At 45.1% G+C, this 25,688-nt stretch overlaps 1 protein-coding gene across 1 annotated transcript in view; it reads right to left on the bottom strand.

Moving 5' to 3' along the window:
• ADAM12 (ADAM metallopeptidase domain 12) overlaps positions 1–25,688 on the bottom strand; it is a 676,627-nt gene that overhangs the window by 286,005 nt on the left and 364,934 nt on the right. Inside the window, exon 6 of the mRNA XM_044298620.1 lies at positions 13,205–13,281. Within this exon, the coding sequence (XP_044154555.1) occupies positions 13,205–13,281 (77 nt within the window). The remainder of the gene's footprint in view (positions 1–13,204; positions 13,282–25,688) is intronic.

Raw genomic sequence — 25,688 nt, 5'->3', positions numbered from 1 at the left:
AGGGAAAGGATAGGGAGGAATCATTCCACAGTATTGAAGCAGAACAGGGTTCAGTAGGGGAGTTTACAGCCAGGGTAATAGAAACAATCCTATTACACGTTGCTGCCATTATACAGCTCTGTAATTCCAGCAAACAATTCTTGTTATTGGGGTGCAAGTGCTGTTTGATACAGGCATTACCAGGGTTTATTACAAGGAAATAATTCAACGTCTTATTTGCCGTTCTGTGGTGCAGTTATATGTTCTAAAGCAAGCATGTCAAACTCAAAGGCTAACATGGGCCAAAAAAACAAAATTTAAGTTTATGTGGGCCGCATCAAAAAAAAAAAAAAATCGTACATTTTCATAGAACAACATTGTTGTTTCATGACTGCTGACCCCCAACATCCCGTGGCAACTAGGTAATAAATCAACAAATATCAAAAAGTGAAAATGTATTCACGATAAAACCACCAAGGAGGAATGATTATTATATTTATATATATATATATATATATATATATATATATATACACAAATATTAAACTTCACTATATGTATCAAGACCCCCAACCCCCCCTGTACAATACCCCAACCCCCCCTGCACAATACCCCATGCCCTCCCTGCACAACACCCCATGACCCCTTTGTACAACAACCCATGCCCCCCTGCATAAGACCCCATGACCCTTTTGTACAACACTCCATGCCCCCTTTGCACAAGACCCCATGCCCCCTTTGCACAAGACCCCATGCCCCTCCTTCACAAGACACCATGCCTCTTTTGCACAACACCCCATGCCACTTTTGCCCCCATATCCCCCCTGCACAAGACCCCATTCAGCATTCACTGTTTAAAAAAAAATAAAAAATTCAAATGACAATATTAGCATTAATATTTACTTTTCTTACCTTGTGAATCTGGTACCCTGCGTCTATAGCCGCAATGGCGCTGTCCGCAGCATGTGTCAGAACTCCTTCAAGGCGGAGCCTGATGACGTCACATCAGGACGTGACGTTGACCTCTGTGCACCTCCATCCTCTCCTGGACCGCCTCCGCCAGCCTCCATCCTCTCCTGGACCGCCTCCAACTGCTCCTGGACCGCCTCCGCCAGCATCCATCCTCTCCTAGACCGCTTGTCAGCTACTGGACCGCCTCCAATTTCTCCTGGACCGCCTCCGCCATCCTTCAACCGCTCCTGGACCGCCTCTGACTTTTTTATTTTATCTCCGCCCGCCTCCAGGTAACCAGAGCAATGAATATCTTTGCCGGGCCGCAAAGATATTCATTGCGGGCCGCATGCGGCCCGCGGGCCGCATGTTTGACACCCATGTTCTAAAGCCTTTTGTGGCATGTATAAGTGGAAAAAAGTAAGGGTCTATTTGCCGTTCAGTGGTACAGTTTTATGTTCTAAAGCCTTCTTTGGCGTGTATTAGTGGAAAAAAAGGGCTTATTAGCCATTGTGTGGTGAAGTGAGAAAATTACAGACTTTTTTGGGGTGTTTTAATTTTCTTTTTATTTTTTTATTTGATTTAACAGTAAATCAGACAGAGAAGTGCCAGGCCCTGCATAGGGGAGTGGCAGAGGCTTAAATGTTTCAGGCACAGGTCTCAGCAGAGTAAGGAACCATGGCAGCGGGAGTCGCACGAGAGGCCTAAGCTCCCAGTGTCATCTAGCGGTTGTGTCTTGACCAGCAACCCAGCGGTTCTTGAATGGTTGACTCTGTCATCCACTTCATCGCAAGTGACATCAGACACCCCCAGCCAAGAGTCGGTGGGTTCGTCAGACACAACCCTTAGTTGGCATGGCCTGGGAGTAGGCCCTGTGCCCTCACCTGTCCTCAACCTGCCTCTGTCCTTTTCTGTTCCCTCAGCCAGACAAGTATTATATGCTGTGGGCTCAGCTCCACTATACAGCGAGGACGAGCTACTAGAGTACAGTCAGCAGCTAGTGGACAGCCAAGATTTGGGGGAGACATCTGCCGCTTCCTCTGCTAGGTGGGCAAGTAATGATGTGGAGAGTGGTGTGGGAGCTAGTGTTGCGAGCGGTCAGGCTTCTGACCCAGAGACCGTTGAGGAGGACATCAGTGACGTGCAGACACTACTCTGATGATGAAGCCGATCGCACTTGGGAGCCGGGTGAAGAACTCTTGCTCTACATGAGGCTTTCTGTACCAAGTGGCTGCTGATTAAGTGGAGTTTAAAGAACCGAAGTTTAAGACAAGGAGCAAGAAACTAAGGTTTGATAAAATTTCCTTGTGTGTTGTTGGCTTAATTCTAGCTAGTCCTCCAACTACAGCAGACAGGGTCTAATTCTAACTCATATTTACTGTTTTCCTACTTTACTGTTCATCCCCATTTAAACATGTGCTCCATGGACAATGCCACTAAGTGTGTGTCGTGTGCAATGTATGCGTGCCTTGAAGAGCCTTTCGAGGGCGAATACAATTGCACTAGATGCAATCATGTTGCATATTTGGAAGCCCAGATCTTAGATCTAAATAAGCAGCTTGAAATACTTAGGGGCATTGCAAACCTGGAGAGAGGCTTAGACCTCACTGTGCAGGCACTGACTGGGGTCAGTGAAATGGAGGTGGGAGGAGAAGGGCAAAATCAGAAATATCAGGTGAGCAGTTGGGTTAATGTAGGAAGAAGGGGTAGAGGGAATAGTGCCAGGAAGGCTAGTCCTAAGCTGGCACGCCCTAGTAAATATGCCTGTTTGGCTGATATTAGGGATGAAAGCACAGGGCCAGCAACACTGCAGCAGGGCATTTCTCCTAGCAACCAGGAGGATGACCGCTGCAGGAAGGATGGGAAAAGGAGTGCAGCAAAGGTCAGGCAGATGCTGGTGGTAGGGGACTCTATTATTAGGCGGACAGACAGGGTCATCTGTCTCCGAGACCGTGAATGCCAAACAGTGTGTTGTCTGCCGGGTGCTCGGGTTCGGCATATTGCGGATCGGATTGACAGATTGCTGGGTGGGGCTGGGGAAGACCTGGAGGTCATGGTATACATTGGCACCTATGACAAAGTCAGTGGGAGATGGAAGGTCCTTAAAAAAAGATTTTAGGGAACTAGGTGAGAAGCTCAAGTCCAGGACCTCCAAAGAAGTGTTTTCAGAAAAACTAACAGTGCCACGAGCGTCACCAGAGAGACAACGGGAGCTTAGGGAGTTAAATAATTGGCTCAGAAGCTGGTGCAGGAAGGAAGGCTTTGGGTTCATGGAGAACTGGGCCAACTTCTCGGTCGGTTGCAGGCTCTACAGTAGGGACGGACTGCACCTCAATGGGGAGGGTACAACTGCCCTGGGGGAAAAACTAGGATGGGGGGGAGGTTATACTAATAAGGGGGTAGATAGTGTAGATAGAGAGAGGGTAATAGAAGGGGACAGTGGGGATTTAGTGGGGGCTGGGGTTAGCGAGGAAAATAGGATGAAGACTGGGCATAACTAAACATTTATGAAAAATAGAACTGCTGGTAACAAGAACCTGTTACATACAAAAATCAACCAAGGTAACCAAAAAATCCCGGATATTCACTTTACAGGTAATAGTAATTTAAAATGTATTTTCACAAATGCCAGAAGTCTAGCTAGCAAAATGGGGGAGCTGGAGGCTATGGTACTAGAAGAACACATAGATGTAGTTGGTGTGGCTGAGACATGGTTGGACTGTTTGCATGACTGGGCTGTAAATATTGAGGATTTTACACTATTTAGGAAAGACCGGGTCAATATAAAAGGTGGCGGCGTGTGACTGTATGTGAGGAGTGATCTGAAGACAAGTGTGTAAGAGGCAATTGTGGGTGCGGATGGTGAGGATGTGGAAACCTTATGGGTGGAAGTTCAAAGGGATATAAACACTAAAAAAATAATACTTGGTGCAATCTATAGACCCCGTAACATCACAGAAGAGATAGAAACACAAATGTATAATCAAATAGAGCAGGCGGCACAGGCTGGTACAGTGGTCATAATGGGAGATTTTAACTTCCCAGATATTAATTGGGGTCATGGTTCTGCCTCAACCACAATAGGGAAGAAGATTCCTCACCTTGCTTCAGGACCACTTTATGGGCCAGTTTATAGAAGCTCCTACTAGGGGCGATGCTCTGTTAGATCTGATCATTTCCAATGATGTAGAGCTTGTTGGAAATGTTACTGTTCAACAAACACTAGGTAATGGTGACCACAATATAATTATATTCCCCCTAAACTATAAAATGCAAACTCTGTCAGGCAGAGCAAAGACACTGAATTTCAAAAAGGCTAATTTCCCTGGGTTGAGGGCAGCTACTGTCACAAAATAATTCTGAGGATAAATGGGAGAGCTTTAAATCCACATAGAGTAATTGCACTAATAAATGTATTCCTTCAGGTAACTAACGGCTAAATTTAAACCCCCCATGGCTTACAGCTATTGTAAAAAGGGCAATAAAAGACAAAAAGAGGGCGTTTTAAAAATACAAATCTGAGGGGTCAGCTGTTTGAAGATTACAAAGGGCTTATTAAAATCTGTAAAAAGGAGAAAATTAGCAAAAATACTAAACAAACAGCAGGTAGAAAAAGAGAGCAAAACAAATCCCTCAAATTTCTTTAAATATAAATGCTAAAAAAAAACAGGTCTGAGCAGGTAGGTCCACTAAATAATGGTAAAGGTGTGTGTGTGTGGGGGGGTAGTCACTGAAGATAATTAAAAGGCAGAGTTAGGGTACTTTCACACTTGCGGAAGAGAGATCCGGCAAGCAGTTCCGTCGCCGGAACTGCCTGCCGGATCAGGCAAAATGTATGCTAACTGATGGCATTAGTAAATGCCTGATCAGTTGAAAAAATGCATTGAAATGCCGGATCCGTCTTTCCGGTGTCATCTGGCAAAACGGATTCGGCATTTATTTTTTTTTTACCTTTTTTTCAGTCAGCGCATGCGCAGACCAGAAGTACGGATCCGGCATTCCGGTATTCTGAATGCCAGATCCGGCACTAATACATTCCTATGGGAAAAAATGCCGGATCCGGCATTCTGGCAAGTCTTCAGTTTTTTTCGCCAGAGATAAAACCGTAGCATGCTGCGGTTTTCTCTTTTGCCTGATCAGTCAAAACAACTGAACTGAAGAGATCCTGATGCAAACTGAACGCATTACTCTCCATTCAGAATGCATGGGGATAAAACTGATCAGTTCTTTTCCGGTATAGAGCCTCTGTGATGGAACTCTATGCTGGAAAAGAAAAACGCAAGTGTGAAAGTAGCCTTACTAAGGCTACTTTCACACTAGCGTTCAATTCTGACACCGGAACTGCCCGCCGGAGCCGGAAAAACGTGTGAAAACGGATTACATTTGAATCTTGATCAGGATTTTGATCACAATGAAAAAATGCATTGGAAAAAACGGATCCGCCATTTATGGACTTTAACTTTTTTTTCACATTTTTCGGGTTTAACATGCAAAAGCCGGATCCGGTTTGACTGAACACACGGCGCCGGATCCGGCGTTAATGCAAGTCAATGGAAAAAAGATCGGATCCGGCGTTCAGTCAAAGTGTTCAGGATTTTTGGCCGGAGGTAAAAATACAACATGCTACGGTTTTCTGAAAAGCCTGATCAGTCAAAAAGACTGAACTGAAGACATCCTGATGCATCCTGAACGGATTACTCTCCATTCAGAATGCATTAGGATAAAACTGATCAGTTCTTTTCCGGATTTGAGCCCCTAGGACGGAACTCAGCGCCGGAAAAGAATAACGCTAGTGTGAAAGTAGCCAAAATGGGTTTTTAGCTCTGTATATATAATATTATAAGTGATAGCCAACATGGGTTTACCAAGGACAGAAGTTGTCAGACTAACCCGATTTGTTTTTATGAGGAGGTGAGTAGTAGCTTGGACAGAGGGGCGGCTGTGGATGTAGTGTTTCTGGATTTTGCAAAGGCTTTTGATACTGTCCCTCATAGACGCTTAATAGGTAAAGCAAGGTCTATAGGCTTGGAAAGTATAGTTTGCAATTGGATTGAAAACTGTCTGAAGGACCGTGTCCAGAGAGTTGTGGTCAATTATTCCTATTCAGAATAGTCCCAGGTTATAAGTGGTGACCCCAAGGTTCAGTGCTGGGCCCTTTATTATTTAATTTATTTATTAATGATATTGAGGGGATTGATAGCACCATATCTATTTTTGCAGATGACACTAAGCTATGTAGAACTGTACAGTCTACGAAAGATGTCCACAAACTACAAGCTGACTTGAACACTCCGAGTGATTGTGCATCAACTTGGCAAATGAGGTTCAATGTGGACAAATGTAAAGTTCTGCATCTTGGTAGTAATAATCTCTGTGCTTCATATGTCCTAGGTGATGTAGCACTGGGAAAGTCACTTATAGAGAAGGATTTGGGTGTCCTTGTGGATGGTAGATTAAATTACAGCATACAATGTCAATCAGCTGCTTCTAAGGCGACCAGGATATTGTCATGCATTAAACGAGGCATGGACTCGCGGGGCACGGATGTAATACTACAACTTTACAAAGCGTTGGTGCGCCTCATCTGGAATATGCAGTTCAGTTCTAGGCACCAGTCCATAGAAAGGACGCACTGCAGCTGGAAAAGGTACAGAGGAAAGCAACTAAACTGATAAGGGGAATGGAGGGTCTTAGTTATGAAGAAAGATTAAAATAATTTAATTTATTTAGTCTTGAGAAGAGACGTCTAAAGGGGGGGACAGGATTAATCTATACAATTATATAAATGGGCCATACAAAAAATACGGTGAAAAGCTGTTCCATGTAAAATGCGCTCAAAAGACAAGGGGGCACTGTGTCCGACTGGAGAGGAAAAAGTTCAGTCTCCAGAAGCGTCAAAGCTTCTTTTCTGTAGGGACTGTGAAGCTGTGGAATAGACTTCCTCTGGACGTGGTCACAGCAGGAAGAGTAGACAGTTTCAAAAAGGGTTTAGACGATTTTTTAAAAGTAAAAAACATTAATGCTTACGAAAACGTGTAGAAATCGGAGTCTCAATTCCTTTTGGGATTCGCATCCCCACCTATCCCTTGGTTGAACTTGATGGACGTATGTCTTTTTTCAACCATATTAACTATGTACTATGTAAGAAGGGGCTTCGTCATCATCAAGGAGGTCGGGAGCCAAACGTGCCCTGGGTAGACTACACGCTTCACAGGAGCCTACCTACCTGAAAAGTAGTGGTGCAGGGGTTCACAGAAGCAGCGGCGGTAGCAGTCAGTCAGTGCGGAGTGTTGGGGATAAAATCACCTACTCGGCGGTGTAGAAGTTTTTTCTTAAGCCGCCGGAGGAAGTGAACATGGTCATTTGTAGAATATGTGGGCAGAAGGTGAGGCATGGCCAGGGTGCCAATGTTGGCACCATGGCCCTGCGTCAACATATGCAGCGTCATTATAAAGTGGCCTGGGAGAACCGTGGCTCCGATGTGGTGGTCTAGCCTGCCGCAGCAACCGCTGCATCACCCAGTGGCACGCACCCGATTTCAGGCAGTCAAGGCTCCACCACCTCAACCGAAGGAAGCAGTCTGTCCTTCCCATCATTTGCTGGTCCTGATGCTCTTGCTCCTCCTCCTACTCCTCGTCAGTCATTCCGTCAGCAATCGATCACTGAAGCGATTGCCAAGAGACAACAGTATGCGTGCACTCATCCAAACGCCGCAGAAGCTAAATATGCTCCTGGCCAAGTTGCTTGTGCTGCAGTCCCTCCTTTTCCAATTTGTGGACTCTGCACCTTTCAGAGAACTGATGGCTTGTGCTGAGCTGAGGTGGAGAGTCCCAAAACGTCATTTCTTTGCGAAAAAGGCAGTACCAGCCCTGCACACACATGTAGAACAGAAGGTGGGCCAGTCCTTGAGCCTGTTGGTGTCTGCCAAAGTGCACGGCAGCGCCGACGTGTGGAGCTGTAACTACGGTCAGGGACAACACATATCCTATACGGCCCACTGGGTGAATGTGGTTCCTGCACAGCCACACCAGCAACTTGGCCAGGTGACGCTGCTTCTGCCTCCATGTTCTCATGCCGTTGGTCCTGCGACAGTGTCCGCCTCTGCCTCCTCATCCTCCACCCTGTCCTCAGCCTCTACTGCAGGGACAATTCACAGTGCACCTCCAGTGTACCACATGTGCAGGGCACGGCGGTGTCATGCTGTTCTGCACCTCGTTTGCCTGGGAAAACGGAGTCACAAAGGGGAGGAACTGCTCAGTATCCTTAATCAAGAAATCGAATCCTGGCTTTCTCCGCAACAACTCAAAATCAGAACCATGGTGACCGACAACGGGAAGAACATGGTGTCGGCGCTGCGTCAAGAAGGGCTGAGTCATGAGCCCTGCATGGCACACGTTTTCAATCTGGTTGTCAAACTGTTCATGAAGTCTTCCACCCATCTGCAAGACAGCCTAAAAATGGCCAGGAAACTTTGCATGCACTTCAGCCACTCGTACACCGCAAAGCACACCCTCCTAGAGCTGCAGCGGCAGAACGGCATCCCCCAATATAGGTTGATATACGATGTTTCCACCCATTGGACTTCCACCCTCCATATGTTAGACTAACTATACGAACAGAGAAAGGCCATTAACGATTTAGTGTTGATCCAAGCGGACAGGAGTACTCCCCTGTGTAACTTCTTTGCTCAGGCCCTTTGAGAAGGCCACATTATTTGCCTGTCGCCAGGACTACGGGATGAACAACGTGATTCCACTGATTCATGTCCTGGAACAGATGCTGGTAAATCTGGCTGGTCAGAGGACTGGAGACCTGGTGCCTAGATCTCACGGCCACATGAGCCCTGTGGGGGCTGAACTGGAGAAGGAGGAGGAGGACATTACAGCACAAGCAATGTGTAGCGAAATGGGTGTTTTTTATACACAGGTGACAGGAAAGGAGGAGCAGGAGCAGCTAGAGGAGCTACAGGGCGATGAGGAAGACGAGTCAGAGGACCTAGACACACCGTGGCAGTATGCAGTGGAGATGGAGGCAGGGAATCGCTCCGAGTCACTTGCACAAATGGCCCGATGCATTCTCACTTGCTTGCATAGTGTCAGCCGAATTGTCAGCATTCAGAAGAGGGATGAATTCTGGCTCTCCACCTTGTTGGACCATCACTACAGGTCCAAAATGGGGGCCTTTTTTACACCCGCTGAGAGGGAGGACAAACTAAACTACTATAGAGACATCCTATGTAGTCAGTTGGCCGCTGCCTATCTGCGCCCTCGTCCATCCTCTCGCAGGGCCCTCTCTGCTCACGTTCCTCTGCCATGGCTGCTGTGGCAGGGTGGGGGGTAGGAGCAGTTCAGGCTCCATCAGCAGCAACTTGAGTCTAGAGTTGCTGTTGAGCAGTTTAAGAAACTACTCACCAGCAGCAGAAGCAGCTAGACCTGAAGCAGGACCTAAACCAGCAGGTGGTGGCATACTTGGATAGCACCCTGCCACCCCACATTGAAGATCCACTGGACTACTGAGCAGCCAAACTGGATTTGTGGCTGCAACTGGCAAATTTTGCCCTGGAAAAGCTTTCCTGTCAGTAGTGTGGCATCAGAGCGGGTCTTTAGTGCGGCGGGGGCCATAGTTACCCCAAGAAGAACTCGCCTGTCCACCCAAAATGTAGAGAAATGGACCCTTGTCAAGATGAATCAGTTGTGGATCAGCTAGGATTTCCACCCACCAATGCCTGATGCATCAGACTAGATCCTCCATGGTGCCACACCAACACTTTGACAAAAGAGACCAGTTTCTTCTGGCTACCTGCTTCAGCTACTACTCTGATGCTGCAACCCGCCTGATGCCACACATCTGATGCCAAGTGCTCCCTCTTTCAACCACCATTTTCAGCTAGTACTTGTATTGCCACCCACCTCCCCACTCTGTCAAAGCATCACTCTGTTGTCTCCTGATGCTGCTGCCAACTCACCACTCAGGTCTCCTGATGCTGCCACCTCCACACTGTCATTGTGCCACCCTGTGGCCTCCTCCTGATGCTGCTGCTGCCGCCACCTCCACGCTCTGTCATTGTGCCACTCTGTGGCCTCCTCCTGATGCTGCTACCACCTCCAGACTCTGTCATTGGGCCACACTGTGGTCTCTTCATGCTGTTCCCACCCTCCCCACTTCATGACTGGGACACTATTTTGCCTTTCGGCCTGGCTGACATCCTTATTTATATGACCCTTCTTCTGATCTGTCAGAAGGAAGGAAAAATGAGAGTCACAACGGATCCTGTCTATGTAACAGCTGTAAGGCCTGCATGACATGGTCCCTATTTTGCATCAGAATGGCTTATGATTTAGTAGGCAAAAGCAGGAGTGGGTACAAAACACAGAAGACATGCAAATATTCAATTTACGTGTCATCTCTATTTTGGATGCACTCCTGTTTTCTTTGGCTTTAGCAATACTGATGGGTTACTGACCAAATGCTGACCGAGTGAAGGCAGATGTGTCACGGATGGTGTAACAGAAAACAAGAAGTTACAAATAAGGATCCGACTGGCTTGATCCAAAACTAAGGAACAAAAGGGAGACCCCTATTTAAGCCCTGAAACTCTCCCTGTCTTCTCAGCCCATGCAAAGATCTCTATGATAGAAAATTGCATGCCCTCGTGCCTCAACTGTATGACACCTGAACACCCTATAATAGTGAGGGGACACGACCACCGGCTCCCTACACTCAATACGGAGGGAGTCAGGGTCACCTAGGATCAAGCAAACAGGAAAACACAAATCAATGAACAGACTTATCTGTAGAAGCATCAGCTGTAGCATCCAGCATGTACACACTCCAGGAAGTTGTATAAACCGCAAAGTGATGCAGTATGGGAGGGGATTTAAAGGGATGCAATCAGTGCAACTAGATGACAGCTGAGAAAGGGAAACGAGATGACAAAACGAAAGCAAAACAAAAGAACCTCAAGCAGGAGGTTCTGAAGAACGTCTGTCAGAGCTTCTCAGATGTCTGGCGGTGACAGGATGCTCCACAGACAGGATCCGTTTTTTGGGGGTTATTGTTCTGACGGATCAGAGGAAGGGCAAAATAATCAGTGACGTCAACACAAACTTACTGCTGACACCCTCTCCACTCTGTCGGGTGGCTCTACTTGTATAAGCATTTAATAGAACAGGTTCTGTAGAAATCTATGTGGAATCAGTGAATTGGTGTAAAAGGAGTGCACTCTTTCACGCTATAGTAGGATCTTGGGCCTATGCACGGTTCTTTATACCTGGCGCTTACATCGACCTGTAAGGCTGAGTTCACACTTGAGTTATTTGGTCACATTTGGCCCCGTGACTGCCCAAATAAGTGAAGTGTGCAGTGATTCTAAGAGCGACGCCTGTCATCTGCATGTCATACGGACTCACAGTAATATTACACTACCACAGAAGACTCCCTATGCCTGTTACTGCAAGGCAAAGTGTTCTAAACCACTATACAGGCTCTCTGCAGCCAGGAAATAGCCATTTACGCGATTCGCCACAAATAAATTTGGATCAAACCGATTTTTTTCGGAAAATTCTGCGAACATGCCGAATCAAATTTATGAGAAATTCGCTCATCTCTTGTTATTACTATACTATACACAGTACATTCTAGTGAGAACTGTTCCATCCTAATGGACATACAGTCCTGATTAAAAGTTTAAGACCACTTGAAAAATGCAAAGAAATCTTATTTTACCTTGTTGGAACTTAACAAGGTTCCAAGTAGAGCTTCAACATGCAACAAGAAGAAATGAGAGTGAGACAAAACATTTTTTGAGCATTCAATTAATTTAAAATAACGATTAAACTGAAACAGGCTGTTTTTCAGCTGATCCAAATTTTAGGACCACATGCCTTTAAAAGGCCAAATCTGTGCAAAGATGTGGATTCATTGTCATTTTCTGTCAGGTAGTCACACGTTGTGATGGCAAAGGCAAAAAAAAACTCTCCCTTTTTGAACGTGGTCGGGTTGTTGAACTGCATAAGCAGGGTCTCTCACAGCGCACCATCGCTGCTGAGTGGGACGCAGTCATTTGGAATTTCTTAAATGATCCTGAGGGTTATGGAACAAAAAAGTCAAGTGGAAGACCCAAAAAAATTTCATCAGCACTGAGCCGTAGGATCCAATTGGCTGTCCATCAAGACACTGGACGATCCTCGACCCAAATTAAGGCCCTTACTGGTGCTGACTGCAGCCCCATAACCATCAGACGACATCTGAGACTGAAGGGCTTCAAAAACTAAAAACGTCTTCAAAGACTTTGTCTCCTTGAACGCCACAGAACTGCTCGTGGGACATTCAAAAGGTGGAAGAAAGTTTTATTCTCTGAAGAGAAAAAATTTAAGCTTGATGGTCCTGATGGTTTCCAACATTACTGGCATGACAAGCAGATCGCACCTGAGATGTTTTCTACGTGCCACAGTGGAGGGGGCGCCATAATGGTCTGGGGTGCTTTTTCCTTCAGTGGAACAATGGAGCTTCAGGAAGTGCATGGAGCGTCAAACGGCCGCTGGCTATGTCCAGATGTTGTAGAGGGCATTCCTCATCACTGAGGGCCCTCGTTTGTGTTGTAACGACTGGGTTTTTCAACAGGACAACGCTACAGTACACAATGCCCGCAATGCCCTTCCAGGGCAACGCTACAGTAGGACAACGCTACAGTAGGCAATGCCCTTCCAGGAGAACCTTTGGGGATGGATGGCAAGGGAAGTTTACAAAAATGGACAACAGTTCCAGACAGTAGATGGCCTTCGTGCGGCCGTCTTCACCACTTGGAGAAATGTTCCCACTCACCTCATGGAAACGCTTGCATCAAGCATGCCGAAACGAATTTTTGAAGTGATAAACAATAACGGCGGAGCTACTCATTACTGAGTTCATGTTTGGAAGTTGGATCTCTGTTTTGGGGGGGTTTAGTTTTTTTTCGAGGTGTGGTCCTAAACCTTTGATCAGCTGAAAAACAGCCTGTTTCAGTTTATTTGTTGTTTTCATTAAATTGAATGCTCAAAAATTGTTTTGTCTCACTCCCATTTCTTCTTGCTGCATGTTGAAGCTCTACTTGGAACCTTGATAAGATCCAGCCATGCTAAATAGGATTTTTTGCCATTTTTCAAGTGGTCTTAAACTTTTCATCAGGACTGTATGAACTGTACCACTATTGTACAAGAACCATTCTAGAGATCTGTTCTAAGTTAAATTTTCACAAATTAAAACTGGAATGAAGACTAGATACACAATGCATTACCTGAGACCAGAGCAGACGCTTAAACTGACAGATGAGCCAGAATATCCCTCTACCTCTCCGTGATAGTAGCAGCGATCCTTAAAGAAAAGAACAAAAACAAAGAATGTCACCACTTTTCAAAGGAACTTAAAACTTAGGCGCTTTGTTCTGCCTAATTTTAAATGTCAAATTACAATTTCAAAAAAATCCTTGCTAACATTTGCCATGCTGACTTTCTAAGGCCCCTTGCAGACGAGCGAGTATTCCATGCGGGTGCAATGCGTGATGCGGACGCATTGCTCCCGCACGGAATCCGGACCCATTCATTTCAATGGGGCTGTGTACATGTGCGTTGGTTTTCACGCATCACTTGTGCGTTGCGTGAAAATCGCAGCATGCTCTATATTTTGCGATTTTCACGCAACACTGACCCGATAGCAGTGACATGGTTGCTATGAGATGTTGTTTGTATACATTCCATTTTTTATCACGCGCGTGCAAAACGCATTAAAATCGCATTGCACCCGCGCGATAAAAACTGAACAACTGAACACGATAGCAGGCAAAACTGAAAGACTTTGCCTGCGAAATCGCGCAGTTATCACTGAACGCATCGGCAGCGCATCCGGATCTAATCCGGACACGCTCGTCTGCAAGGGGCCTAAGGATTCACTTAAAATTTTTAACTTTGCCAAATTTTCACAATAAGGAGAACTGAAAAATGAAGGGTATTTCTCTCATACAATTCATTATTTTATTCAAGATGGTTTACGTCTTATGTCATGTTACTGTTGTGAATGATTGCCTTGTTTGAAAGTACAAGTTCTGCTCTGTACATTTGAAAAAGGTCACATAGAGGATAGGATAGGGAAGAAAAAAAAAGCGTGACCCTGCCTGACTCCTCTCTCTTCCCCCGGAAAAAACACAGCTCCTGTTCATGGCCTGTTTCTGGTACTGACACATTCATCTGCATTGGTTTGAGCTGCAATGCCAGCCCATGGACATGAGTGCCAATGTTGTCAGCCCTTTAAAGTAGTGAGTCAGACAAGAATGACAAAAATATATCAGATATTTTTTGAACAGTTTTATGTCCTTATTTTGCACCTCAAAAGGATTTATGTCCCATTTTTTGCTTATATATATGTATAAACCCAGTCCAAAAATTAGATTTAGGTCTGAATTGATTCTACCCGAATCAAAAGTTCTCCAATTGGCCTAAAATTGGTATATGATACTCTCATATTTTCTCTATTATCTTTCTCTATTTACATTTTTTTTTTCTTTTTTCATTTCCCCCCTTCCCCCTTTTAAGCTCTTGAATACAATGATAGCATTAGTAAATAATGTCAAATGACACTGACATATATAGCTATGGGTAAACTCATGGTTGACGGTGTTTTTTAAAACACACTAACATAAACAAGGCAGACAGCGGAAGTTGCATCATTGGGTTGGCAATAAATAGCAACGGTCAGCAATGGCAGATCTATTCATGGCCATCCATGTGCCTGATTCATTTTGAGAAAGGTAATGTTTTGGACACTTGCGCAGAACAATTTTGCTTGGGTGTGAAGATGCAACGTGCCACACTGAAAATCATCTCTGAGATGACACTGAAAGCTGGACAAGATAGTACAGCAATAGCAAACTGGGCCAGTACCAGCCACTGTTGCAATCTGCCTACCCAGAAGTCCATGAAGTCAGCGAACAGGGTATGTTTTGGAGAAAGGCCACAGTCTAGGTAGAACTGAACCTAGTTGTTCAGGCAGTACATGTGAAGTTACTTAAGTGCATCAGGTTGGCACTGTACTAGAAAAAACTTCCATCATGGAGCAAACTAAACTGGCTGATGTGGCTTCTACTACTTGTTTGAGCAGAGGCACCGGGGGAGTGGTGACTTGCATTTGGGTGACCCACACATTTGGAGAATGACAATACACATTTGATGGACAGCTGGCAAGAAATACTACTGCCCTTAAAATAAAATTTTGGTGAAGACATGGAACTGCTCTACAATTACCACAATTAAGTGGTATGGCAGCAACTGCACCGCCATTACCGGCTGGGAGTTCAGCTTGCTCACAACTGGATTGCTGGGCACATAGAGTTGTTTTCTGGCCACAAATCCCACTATCGATTACTGATGATAGAGCGGAGGAGGAGTGGGAGAACAAGTAACTGAGGATCACAATGACAAGTACATTCTACTGGTTGTAGATGCGACTCGGCTGCCGCAAAGAAGAATAAGAAAAGGATGACAGTCTTGTTCCAATTGCTGGCCATTTCTATTTTCCCAATAGAACTGGTGATGATGCCTCAGGTGTGCTGAATTGCACAACATTTTTGAAAGCAGACAATTTTTACATACTACTGGCCCGAAGTAGTAGTACCATAAAACAGAAAAAAAGTTAGATGAAGACGCAGAAATATGCTATATTTACCATCACTAAGTGGACGGCAGCAACTGAACCGCCAGTAACTTAGCCAGGTTGGAGTTCAGCTTGCACACAAGCTAATTGCTGGTCGAGAATAGTTTTCTCATGGCCACACATTCCGTTTTGGACAGAGGACAAGGAGGGGGACAAGTTCTGTCCATAAGTTGCCTCTGCTCTTTATTGCCACTGCTGTGGCCACCATCCTCCTCCTCTGATGTCTCCTCCTCCTCCTCAGCACCTCAATCTGGCTCCCAGGTCTTGTCTAAAACATAATCATCTTTAAAGTGCTCACCCTCCCCTCCACTTTTATCAGACTGGGATATGTCATTGTAGGCTCCTTGGCCCCCCTCCTGATTCCCTCCTCTGCCACTGTCACCACAGCTATCACTGCCTCCACCGTCGCCATGAAACAAGTTGTTCATGCCCAGAAAAAAATGATATTCTTTGCAGGCACTAAAGGATTTTGGTAAAATGTTACCGGTGGCTCACCCCGTGTAACGGGGTGCCGAAGGCGCACTCGGTCTGCCATCAGCCGCAGACCTGCTGCTTAGCTTTGGGAGCGAGAATCTGTGTTTGACCTCGTTCCCAGGGCGGCTTTGCTAGCTGGGAGGCTACCTGCTACTAGGTCTGCCTTGAGTGCCGAGCTGATCACTCGGTGCTCGACTAATCGGTCTGTAGGTCATGTGACGCTGGCAACGTCACATGACCCTCACTCCCTACTATAAATACAGGCAGCCTGCTGGCCACAGGTTGCCTGTTAATTTAGGTTCCTGGCAGTTGTTGGATACCTGTATACTTACCTGATCCTGTTCCCTGACAATCCTTTGCCTGCTCCTCCTGTACTGCGCATTCTCCTGGTATTTTGACCCAGGCTTCCACCTGGATATTCTTTGCAGACTCCTTTGGTACTTCTCGACTCTCCTGGTATTTATGACCCCGGCTTCTCCTGACCATTCTTTGCTTATGACATTGTACTGCGTTGTCCTCTTGGTTTTGACCCGGTCCGTTCACTATCCGTTATTTGTCTTGTCTGTCCTTCTCGCATATATCCTAAGTTAGGGACTGCCGTCCAGTTGTCCCCTGTCATCAGGACTCGTGAGGCAAGTAGGCAGGGCCAGGGGTGAGGGTGGAGCGCAGTGGTCACTATCCTCCCCCCTGTGTGTGTGTGTACGTGACCGTTACACCCTGGTTTCTTTTCTTCCATTTCTTTCCTTTCTTGTGTTTATTTCATTTCCTTACCCTTTTTAGTATTTCATATTACAATATTTAATTTTATTCCATTTTATTTTATCCCTTTCATTCCATTCCAATTCACTTATCCCATTTCATTCTATATTTTTATTTTTTATACCCCATTTTGGTTTGCTATATTTTCAGTAACTATATATATATTTCTACTGTCTTTCTGTATTTCTAGATTATTATGTTGTACTTATAAAAAAAATGTGGGGGGTTCAGTCAGCACAACCCTGTATGCAGGTGCACATTGCTATGGCGAAATACACATCCTGCCTCTATGCTGGATGTTGAATGAGGCATTAGTGTACATTTTGGCCAAAGCGTAATAAGCCACTCACCACGTCAAGGTCGCCTCTATGAGTGGTCCCTAACACTATTCCCTACCTGTTATGGGCCATGACAGCCACACAAAGTCCAGGGAGCGCAGGTACAGCATGCACGCCAGGCACACTCTGCTTTTAACCCCGTCCGGTGCCATAACAGCTTCCATCGGATTTGGGGATGCAAGTACCAACATGCATGGCGAGCCCACTATATACTACTCCTGGAGCCAAATGGCTACTGGTAGGTGCTATATAAGCAGACTCAGTTTTATACTGACTTTAAAACCAGCCTCCAGGGCAGACTTACTGGTCAGGTGTGCATGACTGCATGGAGATCGCCACGCCTCCAATATATACTACAAAGAAAAAAATGTGGGGGGTTCAGTCAGCACAACCCTGTATGCAGGTGCACATTGCTATGGCGAAATACACATACAAACGCAAAAACACAAATGCAATCGCACTCTGCAACCAGCACTCTGCCCTGCCTTTATGCCCATAACAGGTAGGAACTAGTGTTAGGGACCACTCATAGAGGCGACCTTGACGTGGTGAGTGGCTTATTATGCTTTGGCCAAAATGTACACTAATGCCTCATTCAACATCCAGCAGAGAGGCAGGGCAGAGTGCTAGTTGCAGAGTGCGATTGCATTTGTGTTTTTGTGTTTGTATGTTGTACTTATGTATGATAATTTTGTGTACATTGTTGCATTTACAATTCATATATTTTCTGTGATCCAGTTGGTCTTTTTCATGAGACCTCCAGTTGTCTGTAATCAGAAGATAGTGGCTTCTTCCATTTTATAATTTTCGCTACTGAGGAAAGGAACAGGAGGCCCGAAACGCATATGGCCAAATATAACAATTGAGACCCACCTTTGTATTTAATGGATTGATTTACAACTATAATTACATGTATCAACGTTCCAACTGCAGCACTAAATTTGACATCTGTGGAACAAGAAGACCTGTGTGCTCCACCGCCCCAGGACCTGTGGAACTGCAAGATACACTGTGTTTCACAAGCACTAGTACGCATGCACTGTAAATTGCGCACAATTCTGTGAGTCTCAGGACACTGAGATCCATCTGTTTGGGTCGTAAGAGCACCCACAGCCAGTATCTACAGGGTTTAAGTCTGTTTGTAATCACTATCAACAATTGTTGACAATTATACTAATCTCGTCCAATCTCCAAAACTTCAGAATTGTTTGACAAAATAATTTTTGGGAAATTTGTAATGAATCTGATTCGTTTAGAATTGGTTTGCTAATCTCTAAATGGGATAATACGTGTTAACCCTGCAAGGTCACAGACTACAAGGCTCAGCAGCTAAGGGTCTTGTCTGCTGAAGGAGCTTCTAATCTGAAGGGAAAAGTAAAGGGAGTAGATGGGCAGTGGAGTTTGGAAGGCCAAAACCAAGACAAGAGATGAAAGCTATAGGAATTAGTGTTAATTGAATTTCCTCGTGCTTCGTGGTAGAGAATCAATTTTATCTGAAAGAGTGTAAAAAACAATCAAACAAAAAAATCATACTTACCTGATCCATTTACTCGCACCGGGCCGGCCTCCACCATCTTGATTGAAGATCTTGCACGAAATCCCGTGCGCAGTGACGCATGATGTCACCACACCGGCCGGTGTCATGATTTAATCTTTGGCCGTAAGAAATTTTGTGCCAGATCTTCAATCAAGGTGGCAGCTGCCAGCCTGCCGCAAGGAAATGGAGGAGGTAAGCATGATTTAATTTATTGTTCTGTTAATTTTACACTGTGTTTTTACTATCAGATGATGTGATCGTGTATGATCGGGCCATCTGAGTGGTACAATGACTGGAGCAGCGCAGTTGCGGCTCTCTGTCATTACACCCACTACTTACAAAGAAATGGGCTTCGTGACGAAGTAATTTGTCACAAAGCTAATTTTTTTGTAAAATTCGGTGAAGCAGCCAAATCTAATTTTCCAATACTTCGCTCATCTCTAATAGGAATCATAATTTTAACATGTTCTCATATGCTGCTCATGGTAGTTATGACGTAGTGAGGCCCCAATCTAGTTTTGCTCCAGGGTCCTACTTTTTTTTATACATTATACTCTTTTCCATTACTTTAACAATAATTTCAGAATTTAAGGAACATCCCAGATAAACTCAAACTAGGCCATGTCCATTACAGGGCTTAAAGGTGAATGGTATAACTTTTCTCTTTGGTGCTTTTTTAATCCCTGTGTCCCATCAAGCCCTGTGCTAGCTATAACTCAGCATATTAGTTTTTGTAGGAGTTCTCCTTTTAGTTATTGGGGTCATAACAGATCCTCCTTGATTTCGATGGCTATCTTGGATTTTGAACCTTTACCAAAGAGCCACAAAGGCAACAAAACCCTCTATTAGCTCATAACCTGGTAAAGATAGCTCTGTCCGAAGAACATCTCACATGCAAGTTATAAACCAAGTAGTGAATGGAGTTTGTCCTTTTTGCTGTAGCCATGACCTCTTGATACACAGATTCCTCCATTCAGTTTTTTTTTTTACACCAATTGAGGCTGTTTCTCATCTAGGGTAATGATTTCCATTTGACAGAGATGTTATAACAACCCCCCCCCACACACACAGTCGTTCCTTTTCCATTCATATTTTCCTCAGTTAGGACTATGCATTGTCCACCATCCAACTACTCCTTCAGAATTTAGTTCAAAGACAAGGCTCTACTCCCCCCCCACCTAAAAATAAATAAATTGATAAGAGATATCTCTCATTCCCGTACATGACCTCAACTCATTATATGATGACTGCTCTGGAGAGTCTGGAACATATAAAGTGCTGCCAAACCCCCAGCCTCATTTCCTGGTGAAGAACATAATGCTGTTAGACTTAGAGGAATCTATTACACATCATCCCAAAGACGTTTCATCTGCAAATACTCGACTTAAAGCTGTTAAAACAAAAGCTGTAATACTATACATTTGTGCACATAGCATTCTATGAGAGAAGCCAGAGGAGGTGGAACAAGTTCTATAGTGGTCATTCATCAAAATAAAGGTATGTCTGGGATATGGCAGCTAGCAAAGACTGGACGCATATATTTACTGTATTTAGCTATCGGTTGGCTTTATTATACCTCTATAAAGTAATAATTTAAAGGCTGCAGCGGTTGCAGCCAATGATTGTCTGAGAGGTCATTTCCTGTTTGTCAAGAGAGACCAGGAAGTAGAGACCAGTGCGAACTTGGGAAGCACCAGGAATGGAGCTGCAGAAATGGGTGAGGTGGTGATTTTTCTTTATGCCTGGTAAAAAATGAATAGCTAGACAATACCTTACTAAGGCTACTTTCACACTAGCGTTTTTCTTTTCCGGCGCTGAGTTCCGTCCTAGGGGCTCAAATCCGGAAAAGAACTGATCAGTTTTATCCTAATGCATTCTGAATGGAGAGTCCGTCCCTCAGGATGCATCAGGATGTCTTCTGTTCAGTCTTTTTGACTGATCAGGCTTTTCAGAAAAACGTAGCATGCTGTATTTTTACCTCCGGCCAAAAATCCTGAACACTTTGACTGAACGCCTGATCAGGCTTTTTTCCCATTGACTTGCATTAACGCCGGATCCGGCGCCGTGTGTTCAGTCAAAACGTATCCGGCTTTTGCATGTTAAACCCGAAAAATAGGAAAAAAAAGTTAAAGTCCATAAATGGCATTGGAAAAAACAGATCGTTTTTTCCAATGCATTTTTCCATTGTGATCGAAAGCCTGATCAGGATTCAAATGTAATCAGTTTTCACACGTTTTTCCGGATCCGGCGGGCAGTTCCGGTGTCGGAATTGAACGCCGGATTCAAACAACGCTAGTGTGAAAGTAGCCTAAGAATTTCAGTTATGGAAACCCTTACAATATTGACTCTTATGTTGCCCAATAGTTTTTTTCATTGGCATACTGATAAAAGTTGCAAGGGGTTCCTACACCAGAGTTATCCATGCCCCTATTGGACATGACCAGGACAGGTTTTCAGTTCCCGGATAGTAATCATTTTTGCTGTGCTGACTCACAGCAGTGTTCGGTGTTCTCCTCCCAGCCTCCACTCTGTTACTGACCAGCCTTGTATATTTGACCATGTCTACCTTTCTTCTGGCTGTCCTGACCTCTGCCTGTCTACTGCTTGTGACCGAACTCCACCTGCCTCAATCTGTGCACTGTCTGACTACAATCTGTGCACTGTCTGAGTGCCACCTTGGTACCATGTCCTGGAGTTTACTCTCCATCTATGTACCAGTCACTGCTATTTGACACTTATGACCTGTAGATGTCCTGTGGGAAAGTCCATACCTCCTTGTAAAGGGGTTGCCCCACCATAAAAACATACCACCTATCGACGCCAGTCAGGGGTCCCCAGAAAATCAGGGATTGCTCTGAGGGAAGAATGCATGCTCCCTTCATTCACTGCATGGCACCAGGGAGTGTTGGAGTGAAGTCAGTCGCCATGAACCACCACTCCTCCAAGTGCCACTACTACCACGCTCCCATCATCTCCACCTCTCATGTGGTCTCGCTGCACCTGCTCAGCCAATCACTGGCTGAGGTCGGTTACACCTGTGGCTATTAATTGGCTGAGCAGGCATCTCCAGGAGTTCAGCAGAGCTGGTGCATAGAAATGGACATCCCCTTGAAGGGTGAAACATGTACAGACCCTTAGACTCCCTCGTTTATCCCTAATCCGAATTAGTTAGTGACTCAGTGGGTCCAATACTCCTGTGGGACTTGTTACAACCATGAATACTTCCATGAATCGACAGCAATATCTGCTCAGAAATTCTACTCTTTGCTTTAGCAACAAGGTGGATCCAGTTTTATGTAGGTTTTTTTTGTTTGCCATGTTGGATTTGACCCATGCTGTTTCCTGACTAGACTGTTGCCTCTGACATCTAAGGCTACTTGAAGGAACATCAACTGGGGTTTCCCTGCCCAAAGTCCATACTCCCTTAGGGGCATTTAGAGATAAAGGTAGCAATGTCATCTGGACTCCATTTCCTCAGTTTTAGTCAAACCCAATAGAGAGTCCAAGGTCTTGTGTGAGGGACTGACGGTAGCAGTTCCAGTTCACAAGACCAATCTCTAGACAGATGGGTTCGATCTAACCAGTGCACTAGAATTTTTTATTGTTCGAACACGGGCAATTGAATTGGCATAGATTGAAGGGGAGTATTTTAGGGCATTCTCTTTTGCCTGAGGATAGCTATTTTTATATTTCCTATCTAAAAATTATGTGGTATTCTCACAACAGGTTGCCCGACCCAACTTTTTCAAGTCAATACAAGGTTAAAGAAAAAAGTTACCACCAATATATTCCATTTTCACCTGTTGGAGGCACTTGAAGACTAAACTTGAAATCAATTTTATAGTTGTAGAGTGAAATTCTTCTACCTGGACACATCCACGTTTATCCAGCTCTTTGGAAAAGATCAAACATTTCCAGTAAGTCTGAAGAGCAGAACATATTCCTTGCAATCACCAAAATTAGGTTTAATTTAAAATAAAGTGTGACATATCAAATTTCGAGAGCAATCCACTCCATGCCTGACTAATGCAAACCTGTCTCAAGCCCTAAGCTGAACTGTCAGATGTTTGGTAACTTCATTTACACAATGGAAATGTGAGAATGAACCCTGTAACATGCAAAGTTTTACAAAAAATGGGCTGAAAATCTGAAAATGAGGTAATGGTGATATTTGATAACAAGACAGGAGGACTAGCTCTGAACACACAGCTTATGTACAAATTTATAATATATTCAGAACCCCATACCTGGGGGTATCTGCAATTGTTTAATGGTTTATATGTAATTTTATCTAATGTATTGTACAGGGTGAGTCAAAAGTCTCAGGACACAACATTTTATTTCAGAAACAAAAGGTAAAATGAAGTATCTGAATACCCCAGAAAGTACAGTAATGAATGAGGGGGCCTATGTTTTAGGCTATGTCCTGAACATGGCCGCCATCTGAAATGTCGCCATATTGGATCAATGGCACATTTTTCCAATGGGAAGGAGGTCATGTAGCATACCAAAGAAGACCAGAATCGATTGCCGCAATCAGCTTTGCAATATGTTTCAAAGGTTATCAACACAGAAAGTTCAACACTTCAATGTTCTGTGTTCAGCACCAGGGACAACACATTGAACATATCAAATAGCTGTGCATCACAGGGAACGTTCCAGATTGTTGTTGCAACTTTCTGTGTTGTGTAACTTTTGAACCACATATGCTACATGACCCACTTCCTATTGGAAAAATTTGCACTTCATCCAATATGGCAGTTTTCAAGATGGAGGCCATGTTCTGGACATAGCCCAAAAGATAGACCCCCTCGCCCATTACTTGCTGGGGTATTCAGATATTTCATTTTCACTTTTTTGTCTGAAATACAATGGTGTCCTGCGACTTTTGATGACACACCTTGTATTTTCATGTTTATACCATTTATTCCAGCAGGAGAGGTAACGGTTGGCAGGAACAGGGCTAACCACCCTGTAACTACCCCCTTGGAAGGGCTGGTCCTGTACCTGCCAGGAGGATGAGTTCCAGTCTAGCTAAGAGAGGGGAGATCCTGTTCAGATAGTGGGGGAGAGAGGAAGCACGTGTAAGAGCTCCTACTCCCAGGAACTGTATTTAGCCTGCCACCATACCTCCTCATCTGATGCCAGAAACTTCACTTTATTGTATTTAATACTGATGAATTTGCCACAAGTAATATTTTGCACTAAATAAAGAGAGGCTTTTATATGTTTACTTGATTATTTAAACTAACTTCACTGCACCAGTCCTCAGGGAGCAACGGCCTAAGGGAGTACACCATGACACAACACCTCATCAGAGCCACTACCACCCCCATCCCCTGCACCAGCTCCTCGGGGGCTCTCTGCATTAATCTGATGTCACCAACAGCATTGGGCTTGTAAAAGAGTACTACTATTGGCCTAAGGGCTCTTTCACACCTGCGTTATTGTCTTCCGGCATAGAGTTCCGTCGTCGGGGCTCTATGCCGGAAGAATCCTGATCAGGATTATCCTAATGCATTCTGAATGGAATGAAATCCGTTCAGGACGCATCAGGATGTCTTCAGTTCCGGAACGGAAAGTTTTTTTTGGCCGGAGAAAATACCGCAGCATGCTGCGCTTTTTGCTCCGGCCCAAAAAACTGAAGACTTGCCGCAAGGCCGGATCTGGAATGAATGCCCATTAAAAGGCATTGATCCGGATCCGGCCTTAAGCTAAACGTCGTTTCGGCGCATTGCCGGATACGACGTTTAGCTTTTTTTAGAGTGGTTACCATGGCTGCCGGGACGCTAAAGTCCTGGCAGCCATGGTAAAGTGTAGCGGGGAGCAGCATACTTACCGTCCGTGCGGCTCCCGGGGCGCTCCAGAGTGACGTCAGGGCGCCCCAGGCGCATGGATGACGTGATCGCATGGCACGTCATCCATGCGCATGGGGCGCTCTGACGTCATTCTGAAGTGCCCCGGGAGCCGCACGGACTGTAAGTATACCGCTCCCCCGCTCCCCGCTCCTACTATGGCAACCAGGACTTTAATAGCGTCCTGGGTGCCATAGTAACACTGAAAGCATTTTGAAGACGGATCCGTCTTCAAATGCTTTCAGTACACTTGCGTTTTTCCGGATCCGGCGTGTAATTCCGGCAAGTGGAGTAAACGCCGGATCCGGACAACGCAAGTGTGAAAGAGGCCTAAATTGATGTGTAGTACCACCGAAAAGTCATGTTATTGCAATAAATAAGATTTATTTGCCGCTGAACAGTGTGAAACTGTGCCAGTTGTGGTTGATTGCGGTCTCCAGTGATACTATAATATTGCGACAGCTCTGTGATTCCAAGAACTGTTTGTATTCGGTTACCTGAGCAGTTCGCATCCCGCTACCTGCGCACCATCGCCTGACCATCTTCTGGATTGGTAACGTAGCACCTTTGAGTATATTACTTGTGACTGCTTTGGTTATACTTATTATTGGACTGGCTACGCACCTTGCGGCTATAGCGATTACCTTCAAGAGGTTCACAATTGATATTCAGCTGATTTCAAACTGACTATACTGCACTCCATAGGTCCGTTGTAGTAACAGCTGCTCTGTCACAGGGGATTGGCAACAGATTATCTTGTGACTATAGTGATCACTATTAAAGGGGTTGTCCGGGTTCAGAGCTGAACCTGGACATACCTCCATTTTCACCCAGGCAGCCCTCCTGACTTGAGCAGCGAAGCAGTTCATGCTCCGATGCTCTCCTTTGCCCTGCGCTAAATCGCGCAGGGCAAAGGCATTTTCAAGACTTCCGGTGACGTTTCAGGGATCTCCACGGGGCTGCCAGGAAGCCCAGTGACATCACTGGCACTGATGGGTGGGCTTTAGCGCTGCCCTAGCCAGTAAAATGGCTAGGGCAGCGCTAAAGCACGCCCACCAGAGCCAGTGATGTCACTGAACACACTGCCGGGCGGAAGCTTCCGCCCCTGCAGTG

Source organism: Bufo gargarizans, chromosome 6, assembly GCF_014858855.1.
Source record: "Bufo gargarizans isolate SCDJY-AF-19 chromosome 6, ASM1485885v1, whole genome shotgun sequence".
NCBI lineage: Eukaryota > Metazoa > Chordata > Amphibia > Anura > Bufonidae > Bufo > Bufo gargarizans.
This window is presented reverse-complemented; position numbering and strand designations above follow the sequence as displayed.